The 25,716-nt window shown below is 37.8% G+C and overlaps 1 protein-coding gene across 2 annotated transcripts in view; it reads right to left on the reverse strand.

The window, feature by feature from the left end:
• Positions 1-25,716, reverse strand: part of ttyh2 (tweety family member 2) — a 61,879-nt gene that overhangs the window by 17,168 nt on the left and 18,995 nt on the right. For both annotated transcript variants that reach the window (XM_028030123.1, XM_028030122.1), the window contains exons 2-5: positions 24,753-24,925; positions 18,630-18,741; positions 11,901-12,121; positions 7,624-7,719 (exon numbers count right to left, since the gene is read on the reverse strand). In XM_028030123.1, coding sequence (XP_027885924.1) covers positions 7,624-7,719; positions 11,901-12,121; positions 18,630-18,741; positions 24,753-24,925 — 602 coding nt within the window. The remainder of the gene's footprint in view (positions 1-7,623; positions 7,720-11,900; positions 12,122-18,629; positions 18,742-24,752; positions 24,926-25,716) is intronic.

Raw genomic sequence — 25,716 nt, forward strand, 5'->3', positions numbered from 1 at the left:
TGTTTTTGGTTATTTTTCTGTGTGTCATACCGGCATTTTGGCCTTTTGGCGCAAAATGCCGGACATGGACTTGACAAAACTAACGAGGCAACATGGTTTAAAGATAATACCTAATAGTCCTACTATGACGGTGGAGGAATGTAGTTTGGCGGTGGGAGAAGTTGTAGGTTGTAGCAGCATTAAATCTGCTGCTCGGATGAACAGCGCGGTGGTTATTTTTGTTGACAGCGTGGAGAAGGCAAACAAAGTGATCGAAAAAGGCATTGTTGTGAACGATGTGTTTTTGTCCGTTTCCCCATTGAGTACTCCAGCGAAAAAAGTCACGATTGCGAACATACCGCCGTTTATCAGTGACGAATTGTTGGTGAGAGAGCTGTCGCGACATGGGAAAATTGTTTCCGCGATTAGAAAAATGCCGTCGGGTTGTAAATCACCGCAGCTGAAGCACGTTGTTTTGCACAGAAGACAGGTCCTCATGATCCTGAATAAAAAGAATGAAGAACTTAACTTAGTTTTTAATGTGCGAGTGGACGAGTTTGATTATGCTATTTATGTAAACTCGGGCACATTGGTGTGTTTTGGTTGCGGGGAAGTTGGTCACTTGGTTCGGGTGTGTCCTGGAAAAAATCTCCCTCCTGATAATTCAGCGCAAACTCAAAATAAAGAAAGCGAAAAATTGACAGATCAAGCTGAGGTTTCAGACTCAAGGAACGCAGTGACAGTAGAAACAGAAGGGCAAACGCCTGAAAAAGATGATCACAGGGAAAGAGAAGTACAAGAGATGTGTGTGTTAGAGGACGGAGAACAAATACTGAAAAGTCAAACGGTGGACGATTCACAGGAAAGGCAGGAAGGTAACAGTGAGGAGGGACAGAGTCAGAGTTTACTAAAATCTCTTCAGGGGGAAACAGATACTGAGGAAATGGAAGATGAGGGCTGCAGTCAGACACCAGAGGAAGATGCCTTGGAATTTTCTCAAAAAAGGAAATTGTCTGAAAGTATTATTGGGTCTCAAACGGAAAATGATGAAAGAGATACGGAATTAGAATGTTCTGGAAAAGTTCTAGAGTCAGAAAGTAATATAGATGAAGAAGAGGAAGGTGAAGATGAAGGTTGGACTGAAGATAGTTTGGCCTCATCTTGCAAATCCATTGTTCAAAGTCAACAAAGGAAAGGTTATGGTGTGATAAATATAAAACATTTTTTAAAAGTTACTAAGAATATGAAAAATGTAAAAGTGGAAGATTTTTTTCCTGACCAGAAACTGTTTTTCATGCATGTGAGATCTCAGTTGAACAATAAAAGAAAAGGGGGATACAATGATAAAGAAGTTTACAGGTTAAAAAATTAATTGGAAAACTTAAGCAAGAATTCAACAACAACGATGAGTTTGACGTTTAAATGTTTGTTTTTTCTTTTAGTGTTTTTTCTCCTATCTTTGATAATGAGCCACTTCAGAGTTTCTACTTTAAATCTGAATGGAGCCAGAGATGCGAAGAAGAGAGTCAGCGTGTTTGAATTAATGAATTTAAAACGTATAAATGTGTTAATGGTACAAGAAACACACAGTGATTGTTTAAATGAAATAGATTGGAGGAGGGACTGGGGAGGAGAAATTATTTTGAGTCATTTAAATCAGGCCAGTGGGGGAGTTGCAATTCTGTTTTCGAAAAATTTTCTACCTGTATCTTATCAGTTTGAGGAAGTAATCAAGGGTAGGTTAATGGTGGTGAAAGCAAAATATGAGTGTTTTAATATTGTGTTTGTAAATATTTATGCTCCCAATACAAGAGTAGGGAGGATTGGTTTGTTGCATGAACTTGAAGATGTTTTGTGTAAGTGTGACACGGATGATTTTCTTTTTTTGGGTGGAGATTTTAACTGTACAGAAAATGATCAGTTAGATAGGAATCATTTTGAACCTCATCCAGCTTCGACAACGTTCTTAAAACATTTGATTGATTTATTTTCATTGGTTGATATATGGAGAGAAATGCACACTCATAAAATACAATATACATGGGCTAGAAACACAGATAATTCTTTTTCTGCGGCTAGGTTGGATAGAATATATAGTTTTAGACATAATTTTGGAATTTTTCAAAACTGTAGTATCCATCCTGTAAGTTTTTCAGATTATGCTTCGGTTTCTTGTAGTGCTTTTATTGCAAATATCAAACATAAATCTGCTTATTGGCATTTTAACACTGCTTTGTTATTGGATACTAATTTTAAAGAAACGTTTATTGCATTCTGGAGTATGCATAAAACTAGAAAAGAGGATTTTGCATCTTTAGGGCAGTGGTGGGATCGGGGGAAAATTGAAATTAAAGAACTTTGTCAACAGTACACTGTCAATGTTTCATCTAGTTTAACCAAGTCTATTAGAGATCTGGAGATTGAAATAGTGGAGTTGCAGACTTCTGCACAATCCATAGGAGATCGAGGTCAGTTTGAGAACCTCAAGTCGAAAAAAGCTGCTTTAGCTGATTTGCTGGGCTCAAGAACACAGGGAGCGCTGGTTCGATGCCGACTTCAGAAAGTTGCTTTAATGGACGCGCCGACAAAGTTTTTCTTCTCTTTGGAAAAGAAGCAAGGACAGAGCAAGTTTATGCATGGTTTGAAATCAACTACGGATGTTCTTTTGACTGCAGACAGTGACATCAGGCGGAGAGCAGCGGATTTCTATGCGGATCTATACAGCTCGGAATACAGCGAGGATGAAGACAGTTTCAACGACTTCTGCAGTGATCTTCCAAGAGTCTCTGTGGATTTTGCCAAGGAGTTGGGAGAGCCCATGACTTTGGAGGAGATTCATGCTGCTTTGCAAAGTATGGAAGGTGGGAAAGCACCTGGCATCGATGGACTTCCCAGTGAATTTTACAGAGCGTTCTGGTCTGACCTCTGCGTTGACCTCTTGGAGGTTTTTGAGGAAGGTTTTGCTGAAGGATTTCTACCACAGAGCTGCAGGAGAGCAGTTCTCACATTGCTACCAAAGAAAGGTGATCTCCAGGAGCTTAAGAACTGGCGACCTGTTTCACTGTTGTGTACAGACTATAAACTGTTGTCAAAGGTGCTGGCAAACAGACTGAAAAAGGTGATGGAGGAGGTTGTTCATCAAACGCAAACCTACTGTGTCCCTGGCAGGTCGATGATTGATAATATTTCTCTTATTAGAGATGTTTTGGACGTCTCCAGATCATTGGGATGTAACGCTGGTTTAGTTTCTTTGGACCAGGAAAAGGCTTTTGACAGAGTCGAGCATCGGTACCTGTGGAGGGTGTTGGAAAGGTTTGGTCTCGACTCTAGTTTTATTGCCAAGATTATGGTTCTATATGAGAACATTGAGAGTGTACTGAAAATTAATGGTTGTTTATGTAAACCTTTTAAAGTCACAAGAGGTGTTCGACAAGGTTGTTCGTTGTCTGGAATGTTATATGCTCTGTCTATTGAACCACTGTTAAAGAAAATCAGGTCAAATATTGAGGGACTGGTTTTTCCAAGTTGTAATGTGTCTTTCACTTTATCAGCGTATGCTGATGATGTCATTATTATTGTTAAAAATCAAGAAGAAGTGAATCATTTAGGTAGAATTGTCGAGTTATTTTGTAAATTGTCAGTTGCTCGTGTCAACTGGGCTAAAAGTGAAGCTCTGGCTATAGGAAGCTGGTTTAGTGGGCTTCCTCAACTTCCAGGAGGTTTAAAATGGAAAAGAGGGGGTTTGAAATATCTTGGGGTATATTTGGGAGATGAGGACACAGAAAAAAAGAACTGGGAGGGAGTGATGGAGAAAGTGGAGGGTAGGTTAGCGAAATGGAGATGGTTGCTACCGCAGATGTCTTATAGAGGGAGAGTGCTCATTATAAATAATTTAATTGCTTCTTTATTGTGGCACAAGTTAGCATGTTTGGAGCCACCTGTTGGATTACTAACTAAAATTCAATCTTGTATGATTAAGTTTTTTTGGGATGACAAACATTGGGTTTCCCAGGCTGTGCTTTTCTTACCTAAAGAGGAGGGTGGACAAGGATTGGTCCATCTAGAGAGCAGAACTGCTGCGTTCAGGTTACAGTTTATTCAGAAATATCTCATGGGGAGGGAGGAGGATATTTTGTGGAAACCAATAACAAGTATTATTTTGAAAAGAGTAGGAGGTCTTGGTTTAGATGTTTCTTTGTTTTTGTTAAATTGTAAAATGTTATTGTTGTATGAAATGCCAATGTTTTATAAAAGTTTGTTTAGAGCGTGGACGATTTTTGAGTGGAAAAGACTAGAACCAACTGTATCTTTGTTTTGGCTTCTAGAGGAACCTTTAATTTTCGAAGCACGTTTGGCGTTAGAAGATAGAGTCGGATTGTCCAGAAGACTGCTGCAGAAAAAAGTTCTGAAGTTAAGACACATTGTGGAGACGGCTGGATCAGGACTTCAAAACACAGAAGCGACGGCTTCTTTGCTTGGATTGAAATCGATTCGAGTCATGAGGACTATTTTAGATCTCTGGCTTGGAAAATTGACTTTGGATGAAAAGCAGATGCTGGTGGACTTTTGTAATGGAGAAGAACTCCCTGATTCTACGGATCCGTTTCCAGAAATGGGACTGAACATTGATTTCTCAGAATTGACGGGCCATCTCTTGATCGCTCAAAAAGATTTTGTTTTTTGTATATTGATTGGAAAATGTTTGTATAAACTGGTTGTTCAAGGGTTGAATAAGAAACAATTTAGTGGAAGAACTGATACTGTTTGGAGAGACAGGTTTAAAGTCGGGGATAATCAGAAACCAATATGGAGAGTTTTTTATAAGCCCCCTTTGAGTAAGAGGGTAAGCGACCTTCAGTGGAGGGTTTTGCACGGTGCTGTAAGTGTTAACAGTTTTATAGTTAAATTTAGAAAAGATTTACATGAATTATGTCCTTTTTGTGAAGAAGTAGAAACTATTTTTCACATGTTTCTTGAGTGTAAAAGACTTTCACCGTTGTTTTTCTTGTTCGAAGATGTTTTTAAAAAATGTGGTGTCTATTGGTCTGAAGTAGCGTTTATATTCGGTGCAGGCTATACAAAAAAGGAATCTAGTAAGTGGAATTTGTTAAATTTTGTTATTGGACAGGCAAAATTTTCCATTTATATTAGTAGAAGAAATAAACTAAATGGTGTTTTGGGGGAAAATGTCGACAGGATGTTTATTCTGATGGTAAAACATAGAGTAAAAGCAGAATTTATGTTCTTTTCATTGATGAATAACTTAACACTAGGATGGCTCGGTTTTCGAGTCCTTCCCATATCGGCTCAACAGGGCCAAAAGGCCGGAGTCCACCCTGACGACTCTGATGGCTCAAATTAGCATCCCTTCTTCAATTGTAAATGTGGCCATTGACCGTCAGGCCAGAAGGTAGGAGTGTGAATAGTCCATGTTGGGGGTGGGTGCGATCTATGATGGAGGCAGCTCTACAGTAGACTCTCCTGTAGGTAATGCTCTTCAGTTTAGTTTTGAAGCATACATGAAGTGTTTTTGGAGAGATGTTACCTTTTGCAGCTGATCCATGATGTTGTGCTGCATTATCCAGGTCATTTTGCCAAATGTACATAGAGTTTGCAAAACATACAATCTGTTTCAAAAAATATGCAAAGGTTTTTCTAAAAGAAATTAGTAATGTTTCTCTTTGAAATAAAGCTAAGAGGGTATAACATGACAGTTTAGAAATAAACTAACCAAATTAATTGTGTTGATCCACCTCAAAAAAATCATGCAAAAAGTGTAAGCAAAAGAAATCTGGGAGACTTTGCACATGCAAATTTGCATGCAGCCTTTTGTGCTGTGGAGGATAAATAGGTGACTGCTTCACCTATTTAGTTCACAAGAACTAATGGCATTTATTTCAGTCATAATCTTGCGGGGGGTGACCAAGGTTCCATCACTATGTGACAGCTGGTCAGCAAACCTGGCAAACATGATTGACATGGCAGCACTGAATGCACATGTGCTTTATCAGGCATGCATTGGGGTGCAGGAGAGAAGGGTGGACTTCCTGGTTGAGCTTGCAAAAGAGTTCGGTAACTCTCATGTGAGTGAGAAGAAGGCACACAAGGAGAAACTGCTTCGGCAACAACCTTCCACACCCAGCTCAGGCAAAACGGCGAAGTGTCAGGTCAACCATCGATGCAGGATGCGTGTCCTGAGGCCGAAACATCGTCAGTGACCCCTCACACCCCCACCATGGACTGTTCTCCCTGCTGCCCTCTGGAAAGAGGTTCTGCAGCATCCGGTGCAGGCCCACCTGGTTCCGAAACAGCTTTTTCCTACTTGCCATCAGACTGCTGAACTCTTAACTGGACTGCACTCAAAAACTGGTCTCCACTTTATACCTTGCACATGTACAGAGCTAAATAACTTCTATTTTACTGTCAGTCCTGCACTTTATATTTTATATTTAGATTTATATTCATATTTTATACTGTATTTTATTTTACTCACAACATTGGAACCTCAAACATTATCCTGAGCCGTATGCAACGAAATTTCGTTCTGTATACACCCTGTGCATTGAAAATGACAACAAAGTCAGTCTAAGTCTAAGTCGAAGTCTAAGGAACAATTGTGCAACTGTGAGATGCGTTGAGGCCATTACCAGGGTACTTCTAAGGTAATGGCCCTATTTACTGAACAAAAGCACCTGCTAGATAAAATCCTTCAGGCCAGTTGGACTATCTAAGCCGAAATAGGTATATGTCAAAGTGGACTAACTCAAGCCATTCTAGTATTTTTCTCTTTGTGGTGTTTTAATAATGTCATATGTTCTGTGTTTGATAGAAAGCTAGTTTTCAATTCAATGTTTGAATGAAAGAATGAACTAAATGCTGTCAAAATGTATTTTTATTGAAAAATAAATGTGGTGTTAAAAATCAAATCTTTCTTTCTTTCTTTCTTTCTTTCTTTCTTTCTTTCCATCTAGAGATGCACTGAATATCCTTTCAAGATCCAGCTACATTAAATGCATTTTCATTAGACTTTTTTTTCTGCACCCTACACTACGTTATAAACATGCAAACTCAATGCAGAAAGACCCGACTGCGATTTGAACCCAGGCCCTTGTTGCTGCGAGACCACAGTGCTAACAGCTGGTAGCCCTCAGATCTTATTTAAATTTTTACAGGAAAAACTCTATTCAAATCATCATTTGTGAAAAAGTAAATGCCCCATAAAGATAACAATTGTTTTGGTATGTTGACCATCAACTCCCTCAACATAAAAAAACAGTAGTTGTCAATCAGGTTGACTTTCCACTGATTATGAAATGTAGATATTATTTAATGCAGCTACATATAACTATAGAATTTAAAATCTGTAAGAGATTCTTTTCAAAGTTAACTTTGTGTGCTGACATTCTAACATTTCAGCAAATTAAACTTGCATTGCAATTACAGCTGAAAACAATTTTCCCTTTTATTTGGCTTCTGTTTAACTAGTTAGGTAGTCTCACATTTTGCTATGTAGCTTATATAGTGAGCTTTTCATACTATCTTACTGATTGTGCTTTACCATTTAAAACAGAGAACAACACACACGACCAAAACAAAAAGATGGACCATGTAAAAGTAGCAATTTTACAGTGCATGTAGACTTACGTGGTGAGTAGCCAGCGTGACTGCTTGGCCAGGCCCAGACAGGCTAGCAGGCAGATGATCAGGTCCAGGATGAGGAGCAACAGGTAGGTTAGCCATCTTGAGACACAAGCGGAAGAAAACAATTAAACTTCTGCCAGTGAATGGATGTCAGTAGAAATATACAATGGGAATTTCTTAAAGAGACACTCCAAGTCTTTAAAGTTTATTGTTTCTCCATCCCACAAAACGTCATGGTATGTGTGGCTCAAAATAAAAGCACATTTGCAAGAAATGGAGAGTTAATATGCTAAAACATTGTTAGAATAGTAGCCTCCCCTTGAAATCAAAGCCATTGGTGCTTATCAGTGCTTTGCAGATTGATTTTGCCTTCTGTAGACCACTTTGTGTTATACCTGACTGTGTTAAACTGCTCTATGAATAAAATTTGATTGATTGATTATCTATTACCTATTGAATGGGCATATTAAGGAAATATATGTTCACAAAGGACATCTATAGTATCCATAACCATTTAAAAATGACAGCATTAAAAAAGTTAGCATAGGTATTCAAATTTGTTAGAGTCAGAATAGCGCATAACAAAACAATAACCTTGTGAAATTTAAGGAGAGATAAATAGCAGGTTTTAGTAAATATGTGGAATAATAACATATATTGGTAAAGTCAGTAAAATGAATAGATGGAAATACAAATAAAAGGGATAAAATACAATCACAACCTCAATATTAAGCTTATGCTCCTGCTCAAACACAAGACAACATGCTGATTTCAGGTTTCCATAGAGAGCAGCAGAAACAGTTATTTGAACAAATGGATTTCGATTCTTCTTGAGCAGATGTAGAAACCAAAATGTTTTCAAACCATGCAGTTACCCATGTCTGATTAAACTTTCAAACACAATCTGCCAGCATAATTACAAAGATACAAAAAGAAAGTCTAAACTGGAAAAAAACGGACATTTTTCTATTGGGTCTGTTAGATAGTAAGATGTGGAAGATAAACGAAAGAGGGCATGTGATGTGAATGTGAACATTCACATTAGTAGACATGCATAACATAGCAGGGGTCTGTGAATGTGTGTGTTTGAGAACCAGCTTTGTCTTCCTTAGTAAAACCATCTGTTCTGTGAAAAGTAATCAAGTTGCAGATGTACACAACAGAATCTGTCCAGCTGGTTAATTATGAATCCCTTTGAATCCATATGGCTGAATGTTCTGATGAAAATAAGAAAGAAAACACTTTTCACTCCTGCACTAAGATCTATCAATCTATCCTACCTGTCAGCCGCTGTTGTCTGTTTATTCCCATCAGGGTTTATTTTGCTCCACTGCTCTGATCCTTCTTCAGCAGTGTGTTGATATTCTCTTCCATTTTTCACTTACTTCCCACCACCCCGCATTCTCATTACTCAACAAAACCTCAGATTTTCTTATGTACGTATTTTTTTTTTATTTATTCCTCCCCCTCTCTGTTTAATCTTTTTCCCGATCTTCATGTTATCCCAGCCTCCCCTATCTTTCTTAGCCTTTCATTTCTCCCTCACCTCCACCTTTCCACTGATTCGCCCTTGTCTAATCTTTTCCTTCACTGATGGCGTAAAGCATGAGAAGCTGATGCATCGACATGGGAGGCACTGCGGTGCCACCGTGTTTGCCTCTGTCATCCTTAATCCAATTAGTCAGACTGGGAAAGCACAGATGCATGAGGGGGTGGAGAGAGTTCATGTAAGCATCACAAAAAAAGTGTTTTCTAAGAAACTTTTGGTTAGAGGGAGGAAAATGTGAAAGCTTTATTACAAAAAGCTGCAAACAAAAAAGTTTTGTCCTGTTACAAATGTTTATGCATTTTCAAGGGTTTTTATTGATAGATAGCCCTAAATACGTAAAATCCAGTCCAACCAAGTGCCTTAAGGCTATGGTCTCAAACTGCAGTCCTCAACTCAAGTCCTGCACACTTGAATTAAATGGCTAAACTGCCTCAAGAGCATCCACTCAAGTTCTTCAGAGTTCTGCTAATGAGCTAATACTGGAGCCAGGTTTGCTGAAGCAGAGTGAAATCTAAAAGTTGCAAGACACTGGCCCTTGAGGACTGGAGTTTGAGACCATTCTTTAAATGTGTGGCACTAGGAGAGACAAACTCGCATAGGTTGCACAAAGTATTGATTCAGGAGGGCTTAATACAAATGAAAGCCACACTTTAAGATCTTTATTTGCATCAACCCCCTTTCACTTCATGAATATGAACAGCTTTACATTGGTCCAACATATAAAGTCCCAATAAAATAGATAAAAGTTTATGGTTGTAACATCATAAAACGTGAAAAGGTTCAGTGGATTCGAAGAATTTTACACCAGCGCTGTAAGTCAATCTAAATTGTTTCGAAGCATTACGAAACGATTTCTGGAAATGCTGCTGCTCGGTACCAGTGCGTCCATTTACACATTCATGTAAACACATAAAACCTTCCAGGAACTGTTTATCTGGATGAAGTGTTAAAAACAAGCCTAATGAGAGCTGTAGTGTCAGTCCACCAAGATAGCCCACCCTATTAGCATGGCACTACTTTATCTGCATAGCAGAGGAGTCACCTTAGAGATCAATACAAACATACAGCATGTCTGTAAATGCTGAAAGGCCACTGGGCCTGTGACTAAAAATGCTCTCAGAACAGACAGAATATTTAAGGTCCATGACCTGTAAAGTTAATGAAAAGGTAATAGCAGCTGCTTTCCTCAGTGTATACAACAAACCTTCTACTTAAGCTACTTCTTAAAATTCTTCAGCCTACCTCATGTTGTCAGACAGTTCCTGTTTGAGTTATTTTATGATTCTTTGTTTGGCTCGAGTCGCCTTTTTTATTTGAAAGTGCTCAGACAGGAAAGTAGGGTATTGAAAGAGAGGAAAGACATGCGGCAAAGGTCATCAGGCCGGGAATCAAACCTGCATCAGCAGCGTTGAGGACTAAGGCCTCCTTATGTGGGTCATGCTCATCCCCTGCTCCACCACATAAGAACTTAAGAATCATAAAAATAATATTTTATGATTCTTAAGTTCTGGCAGTATTCAAGCCTGGATGCGATTAGTTAGGATGCCTTTTTTTAACCTAAAAAATCATTTTAAAACTGCTTTTTAAGTTTATTCAAACTTTTGTTATATGATATTAAAATTAGATGGTCTAAAATGTCTGTGACAAAAAGCAATAACACAAGATACGTGCAAGGGTCCAAGTAATATTGAACTATTATATTGTAAAATAGTCACATCCTATAACGAGGTTCAAATATTCTGAAAACTGTTAATATTTTTGACTGATGTCAGAATGGCCAATAATCTAAAATAATTAGAGTTCCACACATTGTGCTTGGTAAGTTAGTTTCCATGTTAGAGCCACTTTTTAAATTAGTGGGTGATGCATCCATGTAAAATCATGCATTATGCAATACAAAGTGATATATCCGGGTCATAACATGCTGGATTTCACTCCCAACCCATAAATTAGATATATAATTGTGTGGTTGAATTGCTCAGGGATTGCAGTTATAAAAAGAAACTTGATATCATATGGTGAATCATATTTGCTTCTCTAAGAACCAAAGGACTATATCCAGATTTAATATTCATAAACATGTAATGCTTCATTCCTGGTCTGCAGGGACTTTGACTGATGCTTGGAAGTCTCCTCACATAAATTCCTCGCAGCTCACCTAGCTTGGACATCAGAGTATGAAGATGCAGCTCACTCCCTGGACACAAATAGCTGCATTCTGAAAATGTTCTGTAATGGACCTGCATTTTCAAAATGCATGCTCAACTTTTGCCCTCTGCATAAATTTGCCTATACAGCAACTTTGTGTAATATTCATGGATAGAGTCAGAATTTTAAATTTGAAGGAAGATACACACTCTGAATATGTCCTCTCAGGTGTGAAAAGGTGACATTTTATCATATACAGTGCCTTACCATGATAAACATAAACAAGGTTTTCACATTTTATCTTGGAACCAGCAATGTTAATGTATCTTATTAGGATTTTATGTGACAAAGCAACACAAAGCAAAGTAGTATTGAAAAGCAAGTGTTGAAAATCACGTATCATTTTCCCTCCAGTTTACAATTATCCACTGCTTAATATTAGTAAATTGCATAAAATTCCAAGAAAATACCTAAATGTAGAAAATGTCACAGGATACACCAACAATTGCAAGCCACTGTAACAACAAAAGCTCCCCTCCCTCCACTTAATGAGCCAGACATGTATTTTTGGCTTTGTCTTCACCTGTAGTACTCTATATTTGCAGTCTGATCAGCGATGGTCGCCAGGTCCACTTTGGCCTGGTCCCAGTCGGGCAGCCCCAGCAGCTGTTTGATCACGTTGTCCGCCATCTGCTGCATGAACTGCAAGGTCTGCACATAGTCGCCCCTTGTGGCAAAGATCTCATCCAGCCTTGCTAGGTGCTGGTGGAGGCCAGTCCTCATGTTGCCCATTGTGCCTGTCACCTGGAGAAAAGAAGAGCAAAAAAAAAAAAAAAAATTGCTGAACAAAATAGAATATTATTTAGGAAGATTCAATCCTAAACCATACAAACTCAAAGCTCTAATAGTTTTATTTATTGCTCTTACTGAACTGTTCTGCTGTACATTGTTCCCTTGCAGAGAGGACAAAAGTCTAAATATAGATTTTTCTGTTGCTTGTAGCAGTGCACTCAACCACCCGATGAATAGCTGCTCCTGTGGGGTCATTCCCTTGTTACACTTGAAAAACCCTTCAGGATAAAACTATCTGTATTTGAGCGGGGGGGGGTTAGGCCACTGTGATGCCTCTGAGCATATTTTTAATTTCAATAGTCAGAATAAAAATGAACATCAAAATAAATATCATTATTAATGTGCTCTTTGGCATGTGTACACTTCTACAAAATTTTATAGCATCTCAGATAACATCAAATGGAAATATAATTTTGCCACATCTAATGTATTTTTAAACTGTGCAAACATTTCTTCAAGTTTGTAAGAGATGCTGGGGGTGCAAGCTGTCATTTATTATTGACTACTTCCTTCAGCCTTAGAAATATTGAAAAAGGATAAAGGCAGAATGATCTTAAAAATGAGATGGTTCTGTGTTAAAGAGTGGACGAGACTGAAGGGAAGGCACAGTGTGGGAGAGATGTAACACTAAGCGTTGGTGTCTATTTTAAATAAATACCTTTTTGAGAGTTTAAAGGTGAAATAGTGGTTTTGATGTTTTTGCAATCAAAGAATTAAAAAAATGTATTGTTACAAAGCCATTTGTTTTGTATATTTATTTAAGCCTGTAACCATACAGCATCTGATTCATTCGATGAGGTGAAAGTATGGTCTTCTAAGTCAACCAACAACAAAAGCTCAGGCATTTAATGTGATGAATTACACTATTGTAATCCGTTGCCAAGGACATCATTATCCCACATATGGGTGTAAACATATACTCTATGAACACTACCCATCAATTTGGTAGTTAATTGCTATATGTTTTGCTCAGGGGGAGAAGCTGTTTGTAGAGAAATAGCAGTCACTGAGACATTCTGCTATTTGATAATTAAAAAGGGTAATACATGCCTCCATTCAGCTCCGGGTGCCAACATATATTGTTTTTGTGTTTGTCGGGGATATTGTTTGCTGAAGCTGAAACAAGGACAGGTTGGTCGGAAGTAATTAACTGGGTTTGTCTTCAACATGAACCACACTTTATAAAAATAAAAACAAAAAACAAAAAAAAAGAAAAACTGAAGCTTAGAATAAAGAGGAAGGAAATGAGCTGGCTGGCTAGTGACCAATAAGCTTCCACAAATATGACTTCACAAATCCTTATTGGTGAATGTAATTTTAAAAGAGACCAAAAGAACAATGTCAGAGATGTTTGGTCAGATGTTTGGTCAGGGGTGAAGAAGATCACAGCCTCCAAGCAAAAGGAGGATCAGATACATGGGATTCTGGACAGAGCTGATGAATTGAACACAGTCTTTAACAGATTTAGTTCAGGAACAAACTAATCACCCTCCTCTTCAGCTACCCCCAGCCAAACAGACATCCCACCCTCCTCTGGGTGTCATATTCGCCCACCTTATGCAAGTAAGTAGATATCAGGACCCACTGCAGTTTGCTTATCACTATGATAAGCAAGATCATGGATAGAAGAAGTTGATGTGTTATCTGGGCTCTCAAGAGGGTGAGAAGCTCGGTCACGCCCCACTAGGCTGAAAGATCCAGGACACGTTGGAGGGACTATGTTTCTCAGTTGGCCTGGGAAGGCCTTAGCATTCCTCCAGAAGAGCGAGCCCAAGTGGCTGGAAAGAAGGAAATCTGGATCTCACTTCTCACACTGGTTCCCCCACAACCCAACCCCAAATAAACCAGATTAATGGATGGATGAAGAAAATTTGCTCAAATAAAACACAGTGGTGTGACTAATGGCTATGCCACTGTTATACAGTTTCCAATTCTTCTCTCCATATAGGCTAATGTTAAGCAGAGATGTGATGCAGTACAACAAGAAATCAATTTTCGTATCACACATTTATTTTTCTGTTTCCATTTCATCCTTTGACCACTGAACAAATAAATAACAAGACAACCCAAGGTGCAGCTGCTATATTCAAGGTTGTAGTGTTTTGTAGTTTATTTGATCATTCCCAGATACTTTTCCCTCTGCAGACTGGAGAGATGAAAATTGCAGATGCAGAAATGTAGGAATGTATCTGATCCTTGCTGCTTGTGTGAGAATGAGAATTTTATCTGAAACCCTTAGGGAACTAGCCAATCTGACTAATCTCTACTCTCTGTCTGGGTCTAATCCTCACTGTGTAAGTGATGTGCACCGATCTTAAAGATAGGATTCTTAGCCCGGTTTTTATCTCACTCTGATGTTTATAGGCCACAGAGAAGCCCTCTTTTCCTGTCATATTTTCTACACAAATATTTCGCAGTTTAGTTTAAGGCTTTTTGTTTTTTTACTGGAGGATGCTTATTTGCCAAAGGGAGAAAAAGATCAAGATGACAAAACGTGGATAAATGACACATTACCTCAGGCTGGAAAAAAAAAGGGCATTTCAACATTATGAATTCAGATATTGGCTGAAGGTCATTTGAGAAAGATGGATAAATGGGTTTTATTTAAAGTTTTGCTTTTCACGTGGAGTCATTGTGTCACATTTATTTATACTTTGTTCCCTAATACGTGATAAAATGTTGTTTTGTGTAAAAACCATTTTACCTTAAGTATGATACCACAAAGGATTTTTTGACACCATGTATAAGGTCAAATGTTGGACAAACTAATGATGAACAAACTCTTGTTACTCTTGCCTAAGAAAAGAATGATGATAAAGTGTAATGAGCAACACAATTTAATGAGACATTTGAACTGAAACTAGATTTTTTAAGATATTTTGTTTCCTCTCAGCGTCATTGAATCTGAAATCGAGAAACAGCTTGATACTTCTCTTCAGCTTTAATTTATTGTGTTGGCTTTACTGCCAAGCTTCCTCATTTAATATTGAATGTGGGAGTTGGAGCATGAAATGGAACATGGGCTGGAAGTACTTGGGCAGCTTAGTCCTATATGAAGATAGACCAGTCTCATTGGCTTGCAGTGCATCTTTCTAAAAATCTATGTTTTTATTTTTGCCTGAAACTTATCGATGAAAGTTTTAGAGGTTATTTTTCAATTAGCATAACGGGTGGTTAGGGTTTCTTGAAGAAAAACTAATATGCTTTAAGTCAATCGTTTTTGAGTTTTCCCAAGTGATGTTTTTGTGTAAAAAAATTACCAGAATTTGTTGTACGTGATTTATGAGCTTTATAACACCACTGCCCACTGTAAATCAATTTTCTTACACTATTTCATGTAATAACACAGAGTTCATAAATGCACATCTATCATATATTGTGTATCTCTGCAGAAGACACTGGGACACATTTATAAAAAAAATTATTTGGGTGTATATACATCTTAGTTTATTTTAACACCCGATTCTTTTCAGTGGGTACACTGTTTCATTAAACGCACCTACCACTTGGGAACAATTATTATTTTAAATCCATCCCACTATTTATGTACTTAAAGTATACAAAATAGAAAGAGGATGCAGTGGTTCTTATTAAAAATAAGGTTAGGCAAATATATGAGCAGCTCAGTTAAGCTTTTCTCTAGGTTTTGAACATAGGTATGTCCAAGATGACCCTCAACTTAGAAAAAAGCTTAGATTCACTAGTTCAGAGTTGAGTTTTATCAAGATCTATTTATATGCCACATACAGAAAGCAAAGCCTCTCCTGATCATGATCCCTCCTTTTACTCAAAGCTGAAAACCCAATGTAAATAAATTTTTTAGTCCTGAATTCAAAAAGAGAAGTTATCCTTCCACTATGGGTTACACATAAAGAAGCTGCACCTTGTGGTACAGTTCAGTTAACTAGAGTCAAGGTGGTGACATAAGCAGGAAAAATACATTGCAGACTGAGCTGTATATCAAAGCCAAGGCTGTTGGTAATTATAGCAGGCCTCCAGTTAGCATCTTGAAAATTCAGTTTCACCATCCTCTCTATACTGATTGGCTCTGTCTTTACTTTGTTAATGGTCGATCATCCATGATGGACAAGGGAAAGTTTGATCTCTTGAGCAAGAAATGTCCTATAATCCTAACAAATATACATACTCTATTTTATGCAATTGCTAAAAAACAGTGTGAAGGAACATATAGCTTGTATTTGCATTCCAGCTGAATACTCAGTGAATGACCCAGACGTCAACCCAGTCCACTGGGCGATTACTTACACCCATCTTCAAACAAAAGAGTTTTTATTAACATGGCCAAACTCCTTTAATGTCACATCAATCCTTTAACAGTGAATAGAAAGAATCATGGCTTTTCCAGATCTAACATTCCTGTTTAAGATGATGTAAGCTGGGGATTTCTTTAAATCACTCTCAGATAGACACATGATAAGCATATATTCCAGACCGTAACTAATCACCGTCTCAACTCAAACAGTCAACAGTCTTTCTTCCTTATTCTGTCCTTCTCTGAGCTAACTCTCTTCTAAACTCTCTTGGAGTTGGGCTAAAAGGCATTTGTGTGGGCCAGAAAGGAGTTTGGACCTCATTGTCAAAAGATTTCAATACTGATTTCAGTTCCCGACTCTGCCAATCAGGCATCCTAGCATTGCTTCTTGTTCTTCCAAATCAAAGGGCTTTGTCTCCTGGGATCATGGTTGATTAGGTGTGGGGAGACCGGGAGCTGTGTGTGGCACACTGGGCTCTTTGTATAACTCAAGAATTAGACTCCTTAACAGTCTATAGCTGCATGCAACAAATTCACTCATGCACACACACACACGGGACTAAACTCTTATGTGTGCACGTGAGAAATAAAGGCCACCTTGGCCTTTCATATGTTTGCACAAGTTCACAAATCCCAAACAGTCTATGTGGTAACGATTATCATGTCTTGCTTAAGTGGCACTGAGGACAAAATGGGGGAAGAGTCTAGAAATTTCAATGGCGATATTTAGTATCAATGGATGCAATTTGGAGATGCAAGAGATCCATGCCTCTGTCTAATGCAAGCTTAGGATGCAGTCATATGAAAAACAGAAGTGGGGTAAATCAGTGGCTTCTACTGGTTAATGCTCGTAAAGTGGGAACTAATCCCAAAGGCATCAGCTCAACTTGTCAAACATATTTTCAGTTTTCATTTTTTATGAATAGCCAGGAAGATGGGACTGAAACTCTAATAAAATCTCAGCTCACTTTTCCTCGCCATTGCAGTTAAATGTCCTAACATGACACAAAATAGCTACAAAATAAGAGTGCTGTAGGCTCTTCACTCTCGCTGCAAAGTGTTTACCACCAAGGCCGCTTTGAGTCGTAGCACTGAGTAGCTCTCACAGAAGCACATTAATCTCCATTAACACAGATGGAGACTTAATCCCAGCTCTTCGACAGCCAGAGGGCCCCGGGTCAATGCCTGGGAAGACACTTTTGCAGAATAGTTGCTGGTTATAAACTACCAAAAGAAGGAAAGCACTATTAAAGTTACTTTCCCCCACTACAAAACAGAATAAACAGCAAAAGTTTTCAGACCCCCAATGCAAACTTCTATTTGTTTTAATGGTATTATCTGTCACAAATCAGTGTCTAATCCTTAGGTGGATAAATAAAATACATGGTTCTCAAAGATTTTAACTTTTATTTCCCCATTGTCTGTGTCCCAATGAGAAGCCTTGCAGATTTACTTCCAAATCTGAAGTATTTTGGTTTTGATTTTAATGGACCACTTGATATGAAGGCGCGCGCGTGTGTGCATGTGTGTATCAACTGTAGAATGCATTTCACATTGTGATTCCAAAGTATTTGGACTGGATTCATATATTTAACATTAAAAAAATTCATACTTTCTATTTATTTTTACCACGTTATACTTTACTCTCCAGACAACAGGAGACAGTTCTAAGAGCTCTGTTTAATAACAGCTCAGAAGACCTTATATTACAAATATAAATTTTAGCCATATTTGTGGGACAAAGCTTTGTGGGAAAATATTTCTTAGTCAAAAGCTGATTTGACTATAATAGGAAATTTTGAAGCTGTAACCTTCATTTAGACATCTGAGTGATGGCTGGGTAAAAATAGCATCATGTGTACACAAGACAAACAGGAGTGAGTGCAACGCTTTGTTTTGCGCTGAGGCTACAGTGGCCGGAGGTGAGCTTTTTGTGTTGACAGGCTGTCAATTTTCGCACAGTAGATCAAAGCTATAAAAAACACCAGAAAACATTTAAATACATAGTAAGTTGAGATTTCATCCTTGCTCAGGCGTTTGTGCTGAAGTGTGTCTGAGCGAATCAAAATTACCTCATTTGCAGTTTAAAACTACTCAAGAGTTTTCTGTCTATTCTAGCTCTGTTGTGAAGCAATTTAAGCTATTTATTGTGTGGCATCAATACAAGTGATTCAGTGTCGAACTTACCAGGCTGTCTACACCACCCAGGGTGTGGTTGGCATTGTACAGGGAGTAGGTCAGCTGATAAACACCATCATTGGTCTCACTGTTGCCATAGAAACCCACACCCACAGAGATGCTGCAGAGAAAAGAGGGGAAGAACAGGTAAGTCTTTGATAAGTTAATGAGTTGAGCAGAGTTCTACAGTTGCTGATGTCTTCTATATCCACAGGGCCCTTGCCTGTGGATATAGGCTACAGTCAGAAGGTCCTGGTTACAATTCCTGGCCTGGGACCTTCTGCAAGGACTTTGATGTCCAATTATTCCATCTTCCTCCCAGTACCATGCATGTTATGTTAACTGGCCTGTCTAAATTCCCTTGGGTGTATGTGTGGGTGTGTGCAATACCCGTACAAAGTACAAATATTGCACAGTGATGAACCTTAAGAATATTTTTGATACAAAAATCTACTCATTTACTGACAGTTTTAAAGAAAATATACAAATGTAAACCATTATGTAATGCATTTCATTTAAGACCTACAAAAATGTGAAACCTGTTAACAATACCCTCTCCCCAAATGACACAATTTGTTTGCATGATTTTAAACCACGTCAGCAGACGCAACAATCCGTAGGTCAGATTTGTTCAGCCGGAGCGCAGAAAATGATAAGTAAAAGATCATTTTTACTGGAAAAAACCCCAAACACACTCCCAGGGCTTTGATATTCTTTTATGTAGTTACAGAGGTTTTGGATCTACTAGCTTACCTTGTCAGATAACACAAACAGAACTCTTCCTGTAGAAATCCATAATTATCCCATGTGGGAACATGCTCCAGATAGAGGCCAAGATTGGGTCAGGTCAGTACTAAAGGGAGAACCTTAGGTAAGCCTTCTGAACACTTAGACTCAGTGTAAAAATCACCTGAAGCCACTGATCCTGCAGAATTGATATTTGTACTGGAAGCTATGTTTGGATTAAGCAGAAAAACAGCAGCTATTTTCCTAATTACTGAGGCAAAGGCATTCTCTCATTAACTGACCTCCTGCAGATAAACCACCCAATTTGAAGGTTTTGTCCAAACTATTAGGGAAATAAGTAGGAAAAACAGCAAACCGACAAAGTGCAGATTGTAGGGATTACTACTTTTAAGAGGAATGAGCTGAGTCAGTCTCTGACACACACCAAAAAGGTGTCTTACTGCAGTTAACTTGTGATTGTGATATTCTAAAATAATCCTATTCATTACAACAAATGCACCATCAGTGCTTTCAGGTGTGGACTTAATAATAATAATAAAAAATATTAATGAACAATCTTGTCATGTAAAAGTTTAGAAAATTTAAGAGAGGTTTGTAAAAGTCTGTTAAATTCCAGCACTAGCTCACTAGATCACACTGATCAGGTGATCGCTGGAACCCAACAGCAGTCATGGAGTGGTGGAGAGTATGCCAAGATACATGAAAGGTCGGACTGAAAATCAGGCCTTTTGCACTCAATATTACTTTGTGAACTCTTCCACAGTTAAAACATCAATACAGAGATGTTTCAAAATGAAAATATTATTTTTGCATTATTTGAAAGTCTTTAAATATAGATTAGAATAGAATAGAATAGAATGGTCCTCAAGGGAAAATTGCTCATTTGTTGACAAGCTAGTCCATTCAAGGTGTACAATATTAGTAAATACTAGGGGAGCAGCGATTGTAGCTTTCTGGCCGATTGAATATGAAATGTTGCTGAGTCATGCAAGAAATATAAACTACAATAGATATAACTTTTATCTTCTGCCAATAAACACTGCAACGGAACATGAAAATCAGACCCACCAAGTGAAGCTCATGCGACATTATGCATTTTATGTGTTATTTATGACATAAAACGACAGGAAAATGCACTGAAGTCTGTACTGCAATGTGATAAAGTACTTAAGTAAGACACACTACAGTCCTCTCTGTGCCCTTGTCAACTGTCAGCCAAACTCATGCAGTCGCACAAGGAATTAGGGGTGTGTGAGGCGCCAAAGGACACACTGTGAGTACTTAGGGTTTTTTTTTTAACAATAAAAGAACAAATGTGAAAGCTGCATTTGGATGAGTCCTCTATGTGATCAGTCTTCAAATGTGCCCTTGAAGGATGCTGCTATTGAAGTGTGACATATTTTTATAACTGAATGGGAAATAAGACACCAGTAATTGTTTATATTTACCAAAGGTAAAATTTCAGTGGTAAATAAACTTTCTCCAAATACTGTTTATCTCAACATATCATTAGAAAATAGCTGTCAAGAATTAAATAAAGGCTAAAAAGAGAGGAACCATCTGGACTAATAGGATTTACATGAAGACAATTTCTGTCAAGCTTGGTGTCCAGTACAATTGGCAGCAACATCCATCATGGGCTGCCTCTAATTGAGAGAGTTGGGATTTAGATGAAGGATTGTTGATTTCCAACATCGTTGGTCTCAGACTTTAATTACCGTAATTTGTAAAATTAAGTCTTGCCAAGAAAACAACTTTTAAACAACAATAAATAGTCATTGAAGTTTCTATCTGTGATAGAAAAGCGAGTGCAACTTTTTATAGCTACATTATGTAATAGTTGTGAAACAGATAAAGATTTCTAACTGAAACCAGATTTAAAATATTTTACTGATGCAACCTCAATCATGAGGTTGTTTACTGGTTCTTGATACCAACAAGCGCCGATTAGATTTAAACCTCAACATTTGCAAGTTTCTGTATGTACAGATTAGCAAAAGCACCTCAAACATAACAAAAGCTGTATTCTTTCAGTAAAATCCTCAGAAATATTCCGTCTGCGGAGAGGACATGGTAATTAAGGTCAAGACCTCAGCAGTTTTTAATAATAATTGTACACACAAGGTTCCTCAACCAAGACAGATGAGGCATTCCCGTTTTAATCAAGTTGTTGAGATCTGCATCAAATTCCAGGGGGTTCGTTTTTAATTATGCTGATACTATGATCAATCAAATTCAGGTTTGGAGGTGCAGAGACATGCATTCATTTTCACTACAAGATAAACGTACCATTAGAAACTATCCTAAATCCCCTGAGGAAAAGCAATATGCCAGTTTGAATAAGAGCTACAAGGAATCATTGCTTAAATGTGGAGCTTATCTCGGCCCTACAGAGCTTCACAGTGAGCTTTGCCTCTTTGTTTTAGCTACCCTACCTTGGTGTAATGTTTTGGTCTATTGTTTCATTGTCTACTTATTTTAGCTGCCTTAGACTGTGGTTTTTCATAAAAATGTCCTTAAATTCTTCAGTAAGAAATCTGATCAGCATGACGTAGCACCCAGTTAGGAAAAGATGCTACAAAACAGTGGAGGATGTGTTGTTTACCATGAGCATTATTATTAATAACTTTGATCAGTACATGTTTAATTAAACTATGGTGGGCAATATTATCCGGTGTATTCTGATGTATTTTTGTCACAATGGACTTCATCAATTTTTAGATTTTTACAAGTATTTTTCTTTCAAAACCATGTATTAATTTTCTTGAAATTCACAAAATGCAGCATTTTCTATAGTTCTGTAATATAAAATCCCAAAGAACGACATAAAAGTGTTATGTAGTAACACAAGAACATGGGAAAACATTCATAGTTTGCCAAGAACACAATCTGACACCAGGGGGCAATGAATTAAGACTACAAGTCAATAACATGAATTTTGTCTCCAAGCAACTTATTTTGTCCTGATTTACTCTGGGATTTGTTTTTACTGTTCTCATTTGGATTTTTAGAATATGCATCTCTGAAGAGTAGGAGAGTGACACATTTAGGACACTTTAAGTAACAAACAGAAATAAATAAAATGCACATATTGAAAGCTTATTCACTTGGCATGAGCTGCAGCCACTATGAAATTGTTAAAGGCAAAAATCCCTGAAAAAAATTGTGTCACTCAGTTAAGTGTATTAATCGTGTTTTTATACAAATATATATCAAACAATTATGTCTGGGTGGTCTGGATTCCTCATATTCAGTTTACAAAATATTAAAGAGCATTTTTTAAAATTCAAATATTTAACTTTACATCGGTAAATACGTAAACCAAAAAACCATAATTCCCCAATATTTCTCTCTTTAGCCAGCACTGATGAGAGTTTTAGTATATTTTGCACAGCCACACACCACTGTGTTTGTCAATGAGCTTAAAAACCCACAGTGCTTGTTATTCTTGGGTTTTAATTTAATATCTCCAACCAGCTGATGAGCGTCACATGGTTCAGTCCTGGTAATAAATTCAATTATCTACTTTGAGAACTCCCATCTTACCAACACAGCCGGTCTACTGATGCTGGTGCTGAATCAGTCCACGTGTTTCTTAAACTTTATCATCAGCATTACAGTCCATGTTTAAGAGAAACCTAAACACTAATCTATGCTCCAAATATAAGAACAAAAATCTGAAGTTGGATCCAGTGGCCTACTCAACATCACGCCAATGATGTTGGCCATCCTGATTTCCTTGAACTTGGTGGGGAAAGTCCAGCTAAGCTATTAGCTCTAGATTTCAGCAAAGCTCAATTTGCTGAAATCACACACTTTTCATTATGCCCACATTTTTTATTTTAAATGTCATTTTTCCTTTTAAGTGGAAAATCTTCATAATTAACATAAAGGCTTTCAAACATCCATCTCCGCGTAATTAATCAGTATAATGTGTTTCACTCAGTGACAAAGTTCCTAAAATTAATGGGTTTTTTAATAACATTCTAATTTATTGAATGGGTCTGTATACATGCGCGTGTACCTGTATTGCATTATGTACATTAGACCTTATGCGGGGCAGATGTTCTTAGGTGACCTATTTGTGTAGGTCAGAAAGTGACCGTCAGGTGAGTGGTGTAATGTTGCTGTTTCTAAGTGTGTATAGTGTAATGTGTATAGTGCGCATGTAGAATGGATTTGTAAGGGGTCAGGTGTATTGTGCTGGTTTAGTGTGCCATGCCGATGATGCACGTTGGGGATGTGGTTGTGTTTGTGTGGGTCAGGTGCGGTGATGGTTTTTGTTCGTATCCTCTGAAAATATCCCGTAGGCATCCCTGGCCTCACACACACACTTCCTCGGTTTCTCTTCCGTCGTCGCTCACAATAACACCGCTGTCTCGCTTGTACTATCCTCTTCAACACATGGAAATCCAGCATTTCGAAACCCGCATCACAGTGTTCAAACCGTGTGAAAGGATAGCAGCTTATAGTTGGGAAATTGTGGTATTCAGAAGAATAAATATTATTCTGAACTATTTTCATTTTTCATACCTATCCAGATCTTTAAAGTAGTTTAAATCTCATACTTTTTCAGACAAGATTAGCCCTGGTTTCTACAGGATAGATGCATTGAACTTATTGAAATATTTCACTGGCAGCTTATAGAGACTAAAAAGAAGCCATTAACAGTGTCCATCCATTCATAACAAAGAAAGTATAGTTTATTGTTGTCTTTATGTTTGCATATGAAATGTGTGTTATTCTTATTGTGTTATGCTCTACACAAGATCTTTTAAAAAAATTCAAAGCATTTTTCTAGACATATTTTAGTTGTAGTCTGCACTATTTATTCCATATAATTTAGAAAATAGGTGAAGATTATTGTTTTGCTGGATGGAAAGCACAAATGTCCACATCCCCACACTACAAACAATACATCAGTTTCTTCTACAACTTTTATTAAAATAAATGGTCAGCAGGTCTGTGGGATATGTTTCATGCCAACGAATCACTAGGTTTGATAAAAGATGAATGGGGCCATACTTTAGCCCTAATACTGGAGTCTGTTAATCTATAAATGCCATGAAACACAAACACATTCTTCCATTCTTTTGTGTACTCTGTGTGAATAGACAAAACTTTAAAAAGTTAAAACCAAGTCCTATGAAAATGTTCAAAGAGTAAGGGTTATCAGAGAAATTTTATCTCACCATTTCTTACAGATCAAAGAGAACTTGCAGAAGCAGATCAAAGACTGAATTCATCAAAAGAAAAAAAAGATGCTGACTGCCTTATTGTAGGCCTAAATTTTGAGTTCTTGCACAATTAAAAACAGAAAATTAAGCATTCGAATAAAGCAAATAAACTAAATCAAGAAATGCAAACACACTCTGATTTTCTCACCATGTGATAAGACCTGCAGCCACAGCTGACCAGGTGACGCAGCAGGAATTGGGCTTCTTGGTCTCCTCTTCTTCATCTTTGCGACAGCAGCACAGAAAGCTCAGGTAGACGGCCAAACACAGGAGGTTAAGGCCGAGTCCTGCCGCTGCCACGCAGCCCAGGAATATGAGGGACTAAAGGGGACAAAAGGGGGAGGAGATTGTTTGCTTTACAATCAAAAGTAAACAGAGAGAGTCATTATGCAATTCAGGGAACCTTTCATGTGTTTATCTGATCAATTTTCCCCAGAGAAATCATATTTTATGTATGGAATGTCATGATGTAACAACATTATACAGCCCATCATATGTATTTATTGCTCACAAAGTCCCAAATATGTGCAAAGATATTTCTATAGTTAGAGTATTTATGTCTGATTTGAAGCTTACAATGTTTTAGGCATCAAAAAAGAAGTTTAGCAAAACATTTCAGTCGTTAATTATTCTTTAGAATTTAAAATGGTAAATTTGCTTGTTTGTATAGAACAGCAAAACATCCGCTGACTAAAATACAAACAAAACTTCACCCGATTACTTAAAAAAATTAATTTAGCTTTGAGAAGGGCAGAGGTGTATCCAGTTCAAGATCACACTTTAAAAAATGGCACTGTGCCACTTAACAGCCTCCAAAAAAAAAAAAAAGAGAAAAGGTTTACACTGTTTATTTGAACCAGTGCTCTAGGGCTTCAAATGAAACACTCTCTCTGCAGAGTGACTATCATTTAACAATAAACCACATGAAAGCAATAAATTGTGATTATGTCAGTGGCAGTGCTGGCAACAAAGCATTCTGCTTGCCTGTCTCCAGCTGGAAAACAGAAGCCCCCTTTACTTTCACTTCTCTCCTCATGTCACCATTAACCCCCATCCCACCTTCTGCGAAACAGTGTAACGACGAAAATAGCAACAAGACTGTAACAACCTCA

The sequence above is a fragment of the Xiphophorus couchianus genome, chromosome 10, assembly GCF_001444195.1.
Source record: "Xiphophorus couchianus chromosome 10, X_couchianus-1.0, whole genome shotgun sequence".
In the NCBI taxonomy this organism is placed as follows: Eukaryota; Metazoa; Chordata; class Actinopteri; order Cyprinodontiformes; family Poeciliidae; genus Xiphophorus; species Xiphophorus couchianus.